At 37.8% G+C, this 14,822-nt stretch overlaps 1 protein-coding gene across 4 annotated transcripts in view; it reads right to left on the minus strand.

Moving 5' to 3' along the window:
* stat3 (signal transducer and activator of transcription 3 (acute-phase response factor)) overlaps positions 1-14,822 on the minus strand; it is a 31,063-nt gene that overhangs the window by 6,801 nt on the left and 9,440 nt on the right. For 2 of the 4 annotated variants that reach the window (XM_053514495.1, XM_053514493.1), the window contains exons 2-21: positions 11,483-11,616; positions 9,943-10,186; positions 8,972-9,064; positions 8,275-8,356; positions 8,079-8,179; positions 7,768-7,919; positions 6,055-6,213; positions 5,816-5,908; positions 5,656-5,715; positions 5,529-5,558; positions 4,581-4,674; positions 4,394-4,441; positions 4,211-4,294; positions 3,405-3,503; positions 3,166-3,301; positions 2,824-2,876; positions 2,631-2,725; positions 1,674-1,813; positions 1,318-1,542; positions 249-291 (exon numbers count right to left, since the gene is read on the minus strand). In XM_053514495.1, the coding sequence (XP_053370470.1) occupies positions 249-291; positions 1,318-1,542; positions 1,674-1,813; positions 2,631-2,725; positions 2,824-2,876; positions 3,166-3,301; positions 3,405-3,503; positions 4,211-4,294; positions 4,394-4,441; positions 4,581-4,674; positions 5,529-5,558; positions 5,656-5,715; positions 5,816-5,908; positions 6,055-6,213; positions 7,768-7,919; positions 8,079-8,179; positions 8,275-8,356; positions 8,972-9,064; positions 9,943-10,186; positions 11,483-11,610 (2,159 nt within the window). In that variant the 5' untranslated portion in view covers positions 11,611-11,616. Of the gene's footprint in view, positions 1-248; positions 292-1,311; positions 1,543-1,673; positions 1,814-2,630; positions 2,726-2,823; positions 2,877-3,165; positions 3,302-3,404; positions 3,504-4,210; positions 4,295-4,393; positions 4,442-4,580; positions 4,675-5,528; positions 5,559-5,655; positions 5,716-5,815; positions 5,909-6,054; positions 6,214-7,767; positions 7,920-8,078; positions 8,180-8,274; positions 8,357-8,971; positions 9,065-9,942; positions 10,187-11,482; positions 11,617-14,822 lie in introns of all 4 variants that reach the window. The other 2 variants (XM_053514494.1, XM_053514492.1) reach the window with 1 other exon arrangement.

Genomic DNA, 14,822 nt, shown 5'->3' on the forward strand with positions numbered 1-14,822 from the left:
ACAGATTATAACATCATTTGTCCCGAGTTCCCCTCTGCTCAGAAGAGGAGGCGAGAGGAAAGCTTTGTGTTTTTGTCTGAGAAATTTATAGAGAAAACCTGCCCTTTCTGTTTTGTTTCTCAGGACAGAGCAAACAGGCACATTTCAGACACACAGATTTCTGACACACTCACTCTCTACCACACACACACACACACACAATCACACACACACACACAGAAGGAGAGGGAAGAGTAACGGACACTTACGGGGTGACGCAGATGAACTTAGTCTTCAGGTATGGCTGAGTGACTGAAAAGAAAAAAGAAAACATAAATGTTATTTTTAGAAACCCTTACTTAGGCAGACACGGATGAACTAAGAAGGCTTTCTTCTTTTTTTTTTTTACACTTTTTGCGTAAAACAATAGAAAGCAATCCTGTGTACATGCTGATTTTCCTGGCATTTACTACAACAAGGGTTTTGTAACAATAAAACCTTTTTAATTAACATTAAATAAAAAAAGTTTATTGTGTCACAATTCCTGAGCTTTATTTATTTATTTTTTTTGATCAAATATTTTTATTGTGTATATTCAGAGACATGTACAACACAGAGTATCCATGAAATACACAGCTGAGCTTTATTTTTTAATACTGTTTACAGTTACTATTTAAATTGGATATTGTGTGCATATAAAATCAAGTCTTTCTCAATAAGTAATTTCACTTTTCCATTTATTTTCTCCTGAGAAAGAAACAGCCCGTATGGTCAGGACCATTTTAGTTGTTCTGTAAATTTTTAGAAAAATTTCTGTAAAATTTTTTTTCTTCTTCAGACCTTTTCCTAGGAACGTGAAGCGACAAGTCAAGGAAAAAAGTTCAATTGTACTATTGTACTATGGAAGTGCGCCAAAAAAACACTCGAAAAGCAGCAAAGCTAAGATTAAAAAAAAAAAAATATATATATATATATATATATATATATATATATATATATATATATATATATATATATTAAGAATGATTGAGTTACATTATTCATCAGAGAAAGAAATGGCCAATTAATAATTGGTCAGAGGACATATAAAACAGTTATATGTAATGATAAATAAATCCAAAATAATAATAACCCAACTGATTATCTCATTATATATAAAGGGTGTGCAAACTTTCGCATTCAACAATATATTTAGCTGCGCAGGTGTCTTTTTGAACACCTTCTACTGTAAAGAAAAAAAAACACCAGCATCGACAGTGTAGTGTCTGTATGTGTGTGTGTGTGTGTGTGTGTGTGTGTGTGTGTGTGTAGATGTATGTAATAAAAAGACACCTATACCGCCACATCCAGATACGTCCTGGATGTCTGCATCAGGCTGGGCTTCTGGCCTGCAATACTTCCCGAAAGCCTCCTCTTTGGGAATGTCGGGGAAAAGGTAGACGAGTGGAGACACCAGGATGTTTGTGGCGTCCATGATCTTGTATCCCATAATGATTTCGGCGAAGGACATGCTGTTCAGCTGCTGCTTGGTGTACGGCTCCACTGACTGGATCTGGGTCTTACCTAGAAGGTGAAAAAAAAACAAAAGCGAACAGTTAAAGAGTTCTGAAATCGGGTGTTGGGAAAAATAGACGACTACTGAGAAGACAAATCAGAGGCATGGGTTTAAACCTGGGCTCAACACACAGACTCACCACTGATGTCCTTCTCTACCCAGGTGAATGTGATCCCACCTTCCTTACTGCTCTCACTGAATCTCAGCAGAAATGTCCCAGGAGGCTTTGGGCTTAAGATGGCCCTCTCTCTTTCCTTACTGATGAAGCCCATGATATACCTGTTACACACACACACAAAATATATACACACAAGTGCTCACTAAAGCTGTGAATCATACTGTAGGCAGACTGGTTGATTCGATTCATTTTTAATGATTTAGATTTGATTCAATAGCACCACCGTTCAATGTATTGCTTGATTTGTCTGAAGCAACTGTACTGTATTTTTTTTTTAAAGCTTTTTAAAGTATTAAAACTATTTAACTATTGAAATGCAGTGTAACTTGTGGAGGCACATGTTCTCCCTGTGCTTGGAGGATTGGATTGGAATGGCACCCTGTCCAGGCTGTATTCTGTCTCATGCCCAAAGTCTCTTGGGATAGGGTCCAGACCGCACCACCCTCCCCCCCGTATAAGCCCTGTATCAGGATAAGTGGTATAGAAGATGAAGATGTGTATTGTAGTAGGAGAAGAAGAAGAAAACGAGTAAAACGAGAGTATTTGTTAAGTACAAGCAGCTTGTATTTTATACAATAGATTTGGTAAATTTCCACGAAATTAACTTTAAATCAATCAATGTTTATTTAAAGTGAAAATAATATTATAAAGTGAAAATCGAAAGTGAATCAAAAACTGACCCATCAATTGAAAACTAACTTAAACTGAATAATCGATTTGATTGGACTTCTTTAGTGCACAAACACTGGAGCAAAGTAGGAACTAAGTGTGCCTTTGCTTATTGTTGAGAGGAATGTGAGGTTGCCGCAGAGGAAGTATTTATGTTTACTGAGTACAGTGAGAGTACAATGACGATGCAGAGCGAAGTCCAGTGGGAACGGTGAGAGTGCAGTGCGAGTGTGCCGTCTGAGCACTCACCCTTCATTCCACAGAGCCAGAATGTACTTCTTCACCAGGTCAATGATGTTATCCAACCAAACCCAGAATGAGAAACCTTTTCCTGCCATGTTTTCCTGCAAACACATATAAACACACAAATCAAAGTTAAACTTGGCTTGGTTTAGTTTGCAATGGGTTATGACTTAAAAAGATCTGTGCAACAGAAGCATACCTTGCAAAACTTGGCCCAAGTGATCTGGCAACCGGAGTAGTTCACACAAGGACCTAAGGGAAGAAGGAAAGATCAGTGTGTGCACTAGTTAGGATAAAATTAATCATGCTTTTTTGCTGACACAAACAGCTTTTTATGTGCCAGACTAGGGCTGTCAAACTTATTTAAAATTTTACTGGAACTTTAAGTAATTTAATAAAAAGTGAAAAAAAAGTACATGAGACATTGATATTAATTTAAACTAATATTTTTCATTAAACAAGTCTTTTATTTGCTTGTAGGTTGGTAAATTTTAACATGTTTGATTCTGAAACACAAACACACACACATACACACACGTACCAAGCAGTTTCTCAGCCAGTGTGGTGAGCTGCTCAATAGTCAGGCCTCTCTTGGTTGTAGAGGAAAACTGCCAGCTTAGAACTTCAGCCACTTGATCCCACGTACCCACAGGAGGCTTTGTGAAGAAATTTACATTCTAAAAGGAAAAGAGAACGAATTTTAGACAAAAAAACAAACAGATTAAATCATTTGTTCAAGGAAAGCTAAATAATGAGAAGGCAATACTGTTTTTCAGTCACCTTGGGATGGTTGGTCAGCATGTTGTACCACAAAATGGACGCCCATGCATTGGGCATCTGGCAGATGTTAGAAATGACTACAACTGGAAGAGAGTGTGTCTGTAGAAAAAAACATAATGAGATAAAACTAAGGTTTCTCATTTTGTATACTAACCAGCTACCTTGATTAAAAGTTGTGTACAATATGTGAGTATTAAAACAGGACACCTGACTAGCACGAGCCCTGCGAGGCAAGGTACATAAAGCTTATATGTCTAATAGTAACAAGCTTTCAGAGATTTGTGTCCTACGTTAATGTGCTTGGTTTACATCATCACATCAAACACGTTTCATTTGACAGAACAAATCCGGTCCTTTTACAGAGTTTTAATAGGTGAAGAGCTAACAGTGGGCACCATAGCGACAGACATTAGCACAAGCTCATCAGCACTGAGCAAATGGCACCAGTCACCAGGAGTCATGAAATGGAAATTAGTGGCGATGTAGAGTGAGTCCAGTGGGAACGCTCAGAGTACAGTCAAGAGTGCGGGGTAAAACTTCTGCTGCCAAGTAACACAGAATCCGTATGTCTGACAGTAACAAGCTTTCAGAGCGTTTGTGTCATATGTTCATGTTCTTGATCTGGTTCATCACATTCATCACACATCACTTCTGTTACAGAGCTTAAATAAGTGAAGCGGCACCATAGCTACAACCATTAGCACAAGCTCACCAGCATTCAGCGAACTGCACCAGTTACCAGGAGGCATGAAATGGACTTGATAACAATGGACTTGATAAAAATTTCTAGTTTGTACGTGTGTTACCTCAAGGTCGATTTTAAGGCCCTGGTGGTACACCTCTGTCTCGAAGGTGATGAGATGAAGTTCCTCAGTGACGATCAGAGAGGCCTGCAGTCCAGAGGAGACATTCTCTCAGGTTAATCCCTTATACAAACTGGTAACTTATGATCTCACTAATACAGAGTCTACTTAGAGCAGTTTACTTACGTCACTGTTGGTCCGGCCGCCGTTGCCACACCTCTGTTCTCGCAGAGTCTAAGGAACAAGGATGAACAGTGAGAACAACATTTCACACAACATAAGATAATTACAGTGAACAAACCCAAGTCTATCATCCAAACAGTCTTCAGTATGCATGCTTATGAAATCCCTATGGCGCGTCTGAGGTGCTCACCAAGTGTTTGAACTCAGCTGAAAGGCTGCCATTGTTGGACTCTTCCATGTTCATCACCTTGGTGTTTGTGCCCAGGATGTTGAACTTGCGTGATCTGGATGAAGAAAAAAAAGAAAAACAGAAGCGTTTAGGACTTAGCACAAACATAAATAAGTGACATAATCTCTACAGAATCTATTGTCTTGGCACTTTACCTAGTCTAGCTGCAAATGATTTGTTAGCCACCATATCAATATCGATCATGTTGTTCTATAAATTCATATGGATATCGATCATGTTCTATAAATTCATATCGATATCAATCGGGTTGTTCTATAAATAAATTTGCCATCAACTTGTGGTTTCACATGCAAAGTTTTTTTTTGTGTGTATTGTACATTTGATTTGATTTGTTAAAGCAAACTGTCAGAAAGTCCAACTGGTGTTAAAACTATAAGGATTATATTCTCACAACAAAGTCAACATTTTAGAAAACCTATTAAAAAAAAAACCTGCACCATTGACTTTTGGGTTCTGACTTAGTATTAAAAAAAGAATTCTTGTGCAGTCAGACGGTGATACTAGTGTAAGAACAACAGGAGTTCTATTCATGTGATGATAAAGTCAACGTGTTAGAAAATTCTACCCCTGAAAAAACAGTATTATATTTTTTTGCAGTGCTACCACCATTAAAAAGTATAGATTATATAAATATTGAGAAAGTAATACAGACTGATATAACTTTACATTTTTGCTATCAGTATGAAATACTGTCAAGGTAGGAAAAAAAAATATAGAAAACTGTATGTCATGTCAGATGCTAAATTTTAACAGTTACCTAAGACTAGAAAGCTTATGGCTATGTGCTTGATTTATATATTTATTCTATTTAGTGCTAAACACTGTCAAACCTCCAGCTGAAATTATTTCAGTATCAAATAAAACAAAAGCTTAACACAACTGACTCACCCTCGGATGGCTGCGACGTCTCCGGACTCCCTGAAATATAACAGAATTAACAGCAATTAATATATTATTAGGTAATAGTTAAATTAAATTTTATTCAGTCTCAGTTTGACAGGAAGCATATACTCACTTGTCAATGCAAACTTTGATTTTCAGCTGGTAATTCAGTTCTGGAAATTTCACCAGTAATCTTAAAAAGAGGTACAGAAAAAAATAATTCTAATCTGTAGTCTGTTCATTTGTGTGTGTGTGTATATATGTGGCTGTTTGGGAGTTAAAAGAAATCTTACCGAACTTTGTTGGTGAACTGAACTCCTGTCTTTATGACCAGAGGTCTGTCTGGGTGCATTGGCATACAGGGCTGTCTCTCAACCACAAACGCACTGCAATTACACAAACACAACACAAGGGGGCTCTCTAAAGCTGACAGATTTAACTCCATGTTGTATGACGTGTGATGAATTATCCCTGACTGACTTCCTGATTTTAAATATGTGTGTGTGTGTGTGTGTGTGTGTGTGTGGGGCACCTCTTCATAAGATTGCGGAAGAGGTCTACGATCTTCTCCTCCAGGGCAGGGCGGTGCTGAACTATGGGGTCTCCTTTATAGGAAACTTTCTGCTGAAGCTCCTCCAGTTTCTTTATTTGCTGCCTGATTTGTAGCTGAGACTCGGCCAGTGATGTGATCCTGGAAGAGAGTGATGTTGAAGGAGACGAAATGTGAATAGGGTGAAAACACTACAACCACAAGAGACATCGACAGGCCTGTGCAAGTTTATCTCGATATAAAGCTTGAATCCAAACACAAAAACATCAGTTTAGTTCTAATAGATAGATAGATAGATAGATAGATAGATAGATAGAATTTATTACTGTATCTACAGTATATACACACGATCATTCTGGTGCCATGCAAACAGCTCTGACCCCTTAAGCCATTGACTCCACAAGACCTCTGAAGGTGTGCTGTGGTGTATGGCACCAGAAAGTGGGGTCTCTAGGCATCAGACTTGACTGTCTGGTGAATCCCATGCATGCAGTAGTAGTTCGAGATGTAGGGAACTTGGAAGCTGGATTAACAATCTTGAACATGGCAAGCTAGTGTAACCTTTTCTATCTTAGCCAGCATTTATTTTTTTAGCAAATTGATACACAAACTTTTCTGTGGGATCGAACAGGATGGACTAGACTCTGCTCTTCACTAGCATGTGGATACAATGTTACAGCTGATCGTTAATCTTATTTAATATTCATGTAAGGAGTCTTCAGTGTCAATGCTTTGTAACAAGTTAAAGACAAACCTCTAACAAACCATATTCAGGACACAGAAACTTATGTTTCTCAGTTTCTTGGTACCAATATCATTTTTTTCCCTCTGTTATTATTTTTAAAATGTTTTAAGGATCTTCCACATCATCTAATGTAACTGGAAATGCAAGTCTTTAACATTTCTTTCACTTGACTGTTGATTATTTTTCTCCAGCAGCACACCCTCATTATATTTTACTCCTAATTTTTCCTTGATCTCTCACATGAGTTAGCATAATGTTAAGGATTTACCTATTTACAGATTTTTTTAACATCAAAACAGGCCTGACGTGTACGTTTGTGTGTGTTGTGTGTGTGTGTGTGTATTGCAAGGCCGCCAGAACAAACTTCACTGTTTAAATACTACTGTGTAATCAAGTTCCCGTAACAGATTATCATTTGAATCCTGTGATGTTCTTTTAGTTAATGTAACTAATCAAAACAAACTTTTACCAAAACGTTTTGGCTAAACAATGATTGTGTAACCTGATATGGCAAAAGAGAGAGACTGACTTTTGCATAAAGGCGAGCTGAAGCAAGCGACCTTCCACGATGATCTTGTAACATTTAAGAAAATTTTATTTAATGATTGTGAGCAAGTAGGAGGAAGCCAAATATGAAGCAGAATGATGACAGAACTTCCGTTGCTTGTGTGGATAGAAATGAATTGTGTAGGGCGTGGTAGCTCAGTGGTTAAGGTGTTGGACTACTGATCGGAAGGTTGCAGGGTCAAACCCCTGCGCCACCTTGTTGTTGCAACTGCTGGGCCCTTAACCACTCGATTGCTCAGATGTAAAATGAGATAAAATGCAAGTCGCTCTTGATAAGCGCATCAGCCAAACGCCGTTAATGTGTAGAGCTGGTGAACTGTCTCTCACTGTATGCAATTTACATCATATAAAGGGATTTTAATGAAAATGTGCAGTATGTGTACCATGTCTCTAGCCGGTCCAGGCAAATGTTAGGAGGTCCTCCGATGCAGGCGATCTGCTGTCTTCTCTTCCAATCAGCGAGCTCCTCATCAGTCAGATTCTTCTGCACAAAGTCCATGGCCTGCAGCAGCCCTGCCATATCAGTCACGATTTGCTGCCAGAAGGAAAAAAAACAAACAAAAACACAACATTCTGTTTATTATCAACTCAATGTAGATGCATTAAAAAAAGAAAGAAAAAAACAGGAGCTACCTATTAAACACAACACAAATGCACAACATTAAATGTGTGTGTATATCTGTCTCTGACTCACCCTCCTGAGCTGATCCAAGGCACTAAGCATCTGCTCCAGCTGGGCCATCTTCTGTCTGGTAGCTGCAGCCTGGCTATTCCCATTCAGGTCCTGGGACAGCTCTAAAACCAAAGCGACATTGACAGTGCTCAACCAGATCAGCAGCGTTAGAGAGTCCGATTTACGCTACAGACGTAAAAACGTGAATGATTCTTACCTCCTGCACTCTTTAGAGTCTTATAGTTGAAATCAAAGTCATCCTGTAGATTCTCGAGCATTTTCATTTTTTGCTCCATATCCTGAAATACAATCCAGTGAGATCCTAAAATCTTATCCACCGACATTAAGAGATCCAGTTTGATCCTGAAGAACCACTTTGCATGTTGCGTTGTTGTTATGCTTATTTTAAAAAGGCACTTGATTCATTAATTAATGGCATTTTAACTCCTTATATGTTCTACATCTGTCCAAGTTTGCAGTGCAGAGTAAAAATGACAATTTGGTTACCCTTTTTTACATTCATTTTAAATAGAAAAGACAATAAAGCTCTTATGAGAATGATTTTTGTTAGGAATGCAGGTGTCAGAGTGAACATTCTGCACTGTAATGTTTGTCATCAGTTCATACAATTATTTTTGCCCTTTACCTGAAGGGTGGTAATTACAAAGTAAATACAAAGTTAAGCTGCAGGTCTTAGAACCTGATTTAAGAACTAAAGTACACCCCACAATCATTCGATTCCAAGAAGCATGCAAATGCGGCATGTGGTGAATTATTTAGCCGAATAAGTGGCCTTATTAACATCTGGAGCAATTTACTAAGATGCCTTGCACATTACTCATTCTTGTTCAAGCTAATTCATTCTTTTTGTTTGCATGAACCAGTCTAATCGGTGACGTTTAACGTTGACACACCTGCACTTTCTTCCTGATGTCCTGCAGTCTGTGCTCGAGAAGCTGCTGCTTCTCTGTCACCACTGTCCCGCTGTGCTGGGCGGCCTGACCATCCTGTGGAGAAAAGAAAGCAAAACTACTGCTACTGCTGTTTCACTCTAATTCAAGGCGCAGTGTTTCACCTAGACGTTGGTGGTGGTAAAGGTCTAATTCATCCTGCCATGGTTTCATAATGAACCGAAAATAATTTTACATCTCCCTTAACATCATGAAAGATCTTTAAAAGGTTTTGAGCATTTCTCAATTCCGGTCAGGAAGCTGAAATCAGGTTGAAACGCTTGTTACTGCCTTAATTGTCAGATCAGAAACATTTTCCAATTCAGGTCCTACACCAGATAAGAAAAAAACAGCTTACTAAACTGGTTACAACATTTTTCACAGATTTAGCCTCTTAATTGTGCTCTCAAACCAGGCAGGAACTCTAATTTCATTACCATCATAATCCAGCTGCAATTATGTTAATTTTGAATGTTGAAATAACTTGATAAAATGACATGGAGATACAAGTTAAAAGTAAACTCAAACTACGACCTCAAAACAATGAAACTAGAACTTTTATTTGTAGGGTGTACGCTGAATAACATCCATTTGCACAACGTTGGACCCCATATATGCTCTCTTAAGTTTCTAACAGGGTTTAAAATTCCGACTGGAGGTTAGGACACATACAACAGCTTTCCTCACACAGTGCATGCAGTAATATTTCCATGAGGTGCAGCTAACAAAATGTCCCTGATTACTCTACTATAATATGGTGTCTAAATCGCATCATGTCCATATTCCCATAACACGTCAAACGTTCATCTTTTTTCCCCCGATCAGCTTTTTTTCTTCCCTGAATATGCCTTAAGCCTCATCACTCACCTTTACTCCTAAATCCTTAAGAGTATTAATACTAAAGCGTGTGTCAAATCTAGGGTGTGTGTACATACTTGCTGAGCCGTGGTGGCGGTCTGCAGCAGTCTCTGCTCCTCCCACAGACATCGTGCGACGATGCGTGCGATCTCCATGGGCTTCTCCAGGTACTTGCTCTGCAGGTGCTGTTTGATGCGCCTCAGGTTGTGCTGGTAAAGGACGTTGTTCTCCTGCAGGAAGCGGCTGTACTGCTGGTCGATCTCTCCCAGCAGGTTATGAAACACCAGCGTGGCGTGAGACTCCTTATTGGCTGCATACGCCCTGTGGAAGAAAACGACAGCTAGAGTAAAAGACAGGACATCTCCATTTTTGCTTCCTCATTAACTGTATATTGGTGTGTCAAAGCAAGGAGCACTGTGACCACCCACCAAGGATGGACATCTCTGCCCACAAACATGTCAAAATTTAAGGGAATGCAGGATCCATTACCAGACTCCTTTTCAGAAAGCATCATAACAGTCATATTAATATAATGATACAGCATGTGCGATTAAATTGTGTTTTTGTGACAAACGTTATTTATCTACGCAGTTTTGGTCAGAGCTAAAACGCATTATTTAATAATTTTTTCCTCATATTTACAGCATAAGCAAGGTTTCTGATTGTGATTTCTGTGGCCTCCTTTAACAGAAAGCATTATCATTTCCCAAATACCTCTAAAACGTCAGTTAGTCACTAAAAACAGCCTTACACCCAAGTCACGAACACATCATCCACCACACAGATGTGTGAAGGTTAACAGAAATTCACGCTACACGTCAGTGTGAACTGTAACCTCTTTTCCTGGGGATCACTGCACTATTGTGCATCATGTGCTCAGTTATTTATGTTCATACTAAATCTGTTAGCAATAACAGAAACATACATACCCTGTACATCAGAGGGGGAAAAAACTCACCAGGTATGTGTGTGTGTGTGTGTTGTTGTGTTTTTTTTTTTTTTTACTTCTGACCACTGTTTAATAAACACTGCTTCTTCCTCTAACCATGTGCTGCTTATAGTATGCTCTACCACATTAGCACACCGGTGACACGCATTCAGCTGTTAATTGACATTTAAAGGGAAGTATAACCTACTACATGACACACTGGCTTGTAGCAACAGTACAGCAAAAGTTTCAAACCAACCCACATTCCTTTTTTGTAAATTAAAAAAATGGGGACAGATGTTTTACTGTGTCATGCCGCAAAGTGCCTAAAGATACAATTTAAAAATTGGTTGATAATGTAACAACTTCTACAGCAACTTCATTTCCCCTCTTGTCTGTTCTGACCACTAAGAATTTAGCATCACCAGTATACTAATCACCAGCCTGATCATTTGTCATCATCTGCACCTGTTTCTCACTGGTTCATACCTTAAATTAGATTTTTTTTTAAATGCTTGAATGACTCATAGGACATAATGACTCATAGTCGCTTCACAAACAAAAAACATTCCTCTGAAACTGATCAGGTACAGGGACTGGTTCACTCTTTTAACAATCAAATAAACGTATATTTATATTAAAATTAATCGTAATCAATTGAAGGACGGTATAACTCATCAGCTACGCACCAGTCTTGACTCTCGATCCAGGGAGCAAGGAACTGACGAAGCTCCATAGGGAAACTGTCACTGTACAGATGGTACAGCTGCTCCAGGTAGCGCGTCTCCAACTGCTGCAACTGGTTCCACTGGGCCATGGTGACCTAAAGCAGAGAGAGAGAGAGAGAGAGAGAGAGAGAGAGAGAAAGAAAGAGAGAGGGGAGAAAAGAGGTGTAAGATTGAAGTACACTATCTTATTAATGAAGTGAACTGATTGTAATTTCATTGAAAAATTATGAAATAAAGTGAACCGTGTTAACTGGATTAAATCAGGGCTGCAAGATTTTATAAAGAAATATTACATTGAGGTTATTTTTCACATATGTTGTGATGTAACTATAATGTATTTACTGTTTAATATTCAAACGTTTATTTAGGCATGACATAAATGATAAGGAAATGTTTACCAATATAAAGCGCCCCAAAAATTAATTAAAAAAAAGAGAACCAAAACCGTACAAAATTATTGAGAAACACTATAAATTCTGGACTGTGTGTATATTAACTGTAAAAAAAAAAAAAAAAAACACAGCTTTTTGCAATTAGAAAGCTGCATTGCTTTTAATTGTGTACTTAAACTCACAGGCTGTATGATTTCTGTAAAAAAGTGTAAAGACATTGAGATGACATTGGGACACTGTTGAAAGTTGGCTTCCATTCCCACAACATCCAACAACATCCATGCTCCCTTAAGTTTCTATTCTCTCTTAAGTTTAGAATTCTGATCAGAGATCGGGACGGACACTACAGCTCACGTCTTATGTCACATATCTTTAAGTGTTGAAATGTTACACCTCTTTCATTTTCTTTGAGAAATTTTACTGCACCAACAATTGCTGTTGTCTTGTTTAAAAACTTTTGAAAAGAACCTAATACCAACATTGTCCCAACGTTACCAGATTAGCGTCACCACAATGTTTTAAAAACTAAAAATTCCTGCATTATAATTCTATATAAAGCTTGTACTGTATTTGTATTAAATGATTTTTGGGATCCACACTGGATCTACCCTGAAGTGCAGTGCTCATTTTTATTCATGCTGAATAAAAACATTTTATTTTGGCTAAACATAAACCAAAAATAAATAAATAAATAAATAATCAATCAATTAATCTGAATGAAAAATTTAACTTAAATTTATTAAACCAAAACTGAACTAACTAATCTTAACTGAATTCTAACCAAACTGAATTGAACTAAAATGATCCAAATCAATTAATCTGAAACAGAATTAATAAACACATTGAACTGAATATAATTAAATGTAATTAAACTGAATAAGGCTTTAACACCATTGATCTTACTTTTTATAAAGCTCAATTACATCAAATGAACTCAAAAGAACGAAACTAAATCAAGCTAATGTGAACTGAACTGTGTCTAATTTAAATACAGTGTACTAAATTAAACCGAACTTTGAATTGGCTGAAAAATCTAAAACTGAATATCTGCTTGAATGAAAAGCAGAAAATACTCGTGCTGATAATTCATCATTACAGCTACAGCAACAATCTTAGAATATTGTATTTAATTAAACTGATTTTTTGTGTCCAATAAAAGTAACAAAACAAATCAAAAACTAAAAATATTTATGCACGAGTATGTAACTGTACACATATCCAAAGTGATCAATAAGCATAAGAGATCTGAAATTGCACCGTGATGTAAAACAGGAAAATCTAATTATATTTCAACTCTCATGATGATTGTGTAAAATCTTTATATACATAAAAAAAGAGCAAACTCATTTAGTCAACAACAAGCTCAGTGTCAGCTTACAGTGCGGTTCTAATGCTCGTTAAGAGAAACCGATTAGTCAGCTCACTTTTGCGCTCTAGCGCTTGTGGCATCTTTCTGAACCCTCACCAGCGGCGCTGAGAGGAAACAATGACGGCCTACTGAGAAAGGAGCCCTACATCCACAAGCGCCCGAGTGCTGTCAGACCTCCAATCTACAGCAACCGATCAGACAGCAGCGAGAGCATCCGCTCTCAGAGGAAAACCTCGAAACCAAGACTCAGAGAGGCTGCCTCATCCTGCCACCCATCGACACAAACACATCCTGTTCAACACTCGCAGGTTTGCTCATCCACACCCCCACACACACACAAACCCTCTCACAAATCAGTACACGCTAGCACAGTAAGCTTTTTGTGGCTTTAAGCCCTTTTTAAGCCCGGTCAATCGTCTGGGTGCTGAGGCGCTCGTCCTTTCGTAATAAACAGGGCTTTCTTTTATTTCCTTCTTTCTTTTCCTTCCTGGAAATCGGCCTTGAATTCAGGAAGTCAGGAAGCCATGTGTTTGGAAGTCGGTTATGTATAAGCAAAACCAGATGGAGGTGGGACATTAGATTAGGGCTGCAACTAACGATTATTTTGATAATCGATTAGTTGGACGATTATGTTTTCGATTAATCGATTAATCGGATAAACCCTAACCGCTTCTTTAATTTGATATTTTGCTTATAACTATTAAAAAAAAACATAAATTAGGGTATTATTTATGTATAAAAATAAACTTTTGAAAATGCAAAAGCCACATATAGAGTTTAATAATCTTTAATTTTGACATTTTAAACCTTAAATGAAATGTAGTATATAATATATACAGTATATATATATATATATATATAGATAGTTTAAAAAATACACTGATATATTCAGTTGTTAAGATATAAACAGCTAAAATAATGTCATTTTGTATAAAAAAACTGTAGAAATGCAAAAAGCTAATAGTCACAAATGTACTGTTATTTGCATTCGCTGAAAACCACAACAATCACTAAATGTAATATTCTACTGTTATTCGCACTGTGCAATTTAAGCTAATCTAAAGTAGCGCCATTTAACTAATTGCTCATGAGGTGATTGTGCAATGTGATGCTAGCGAGTAGCACGTGAACAGATCTAGCGCGACTGTCTCGAAGTTAGCAAATAGTTTAAACAAAAGCACTTAAACTATACAACTTTTACACGATGAAGAGATACAGTTTTTACTGACCCTGCTGACGTTTCACCATCCGTAACACCAACACGTTTTCTTTTTAAGTGTTCGTGCATGACATGCCATAAATTCTCGGCCTTGCATAGTGTGCAGGTTACCGTCTTCTTAGAGGCGTTTAATGTAAATTGCTATCAAACCTTGGAGGACTCGGGGCGCGCGCTTTTTCCTGCAGACGCTTCTGTAACCTCCATTGCGCGAGCGGCTGTGTATCTGTGTGTATTTGTGTATCTTGTGGTTGCGCATTCTTTTACACAAATTTCATTATCGATAATTATCGATTTTATCGATTAGTTGTTGCAGCCCTACAT

The sequence above is a fragment of the Clarias gariepinus genome, chromosome 16, assembly GCF_024256425.1.
Source record: "Clarias gariepinus isolate MV-2021 ecotype Netherlands chromosome 16, CGAR_prim_01v2, whole genome shotgun sequence".
Classification (NCBI taxonomy): domain Eukaryota; kingdom Metazoa; phylum Chordata; class Actinopteri; order Siluriformes; family Clariidae; genus Clarias; species Clarias gariepinus.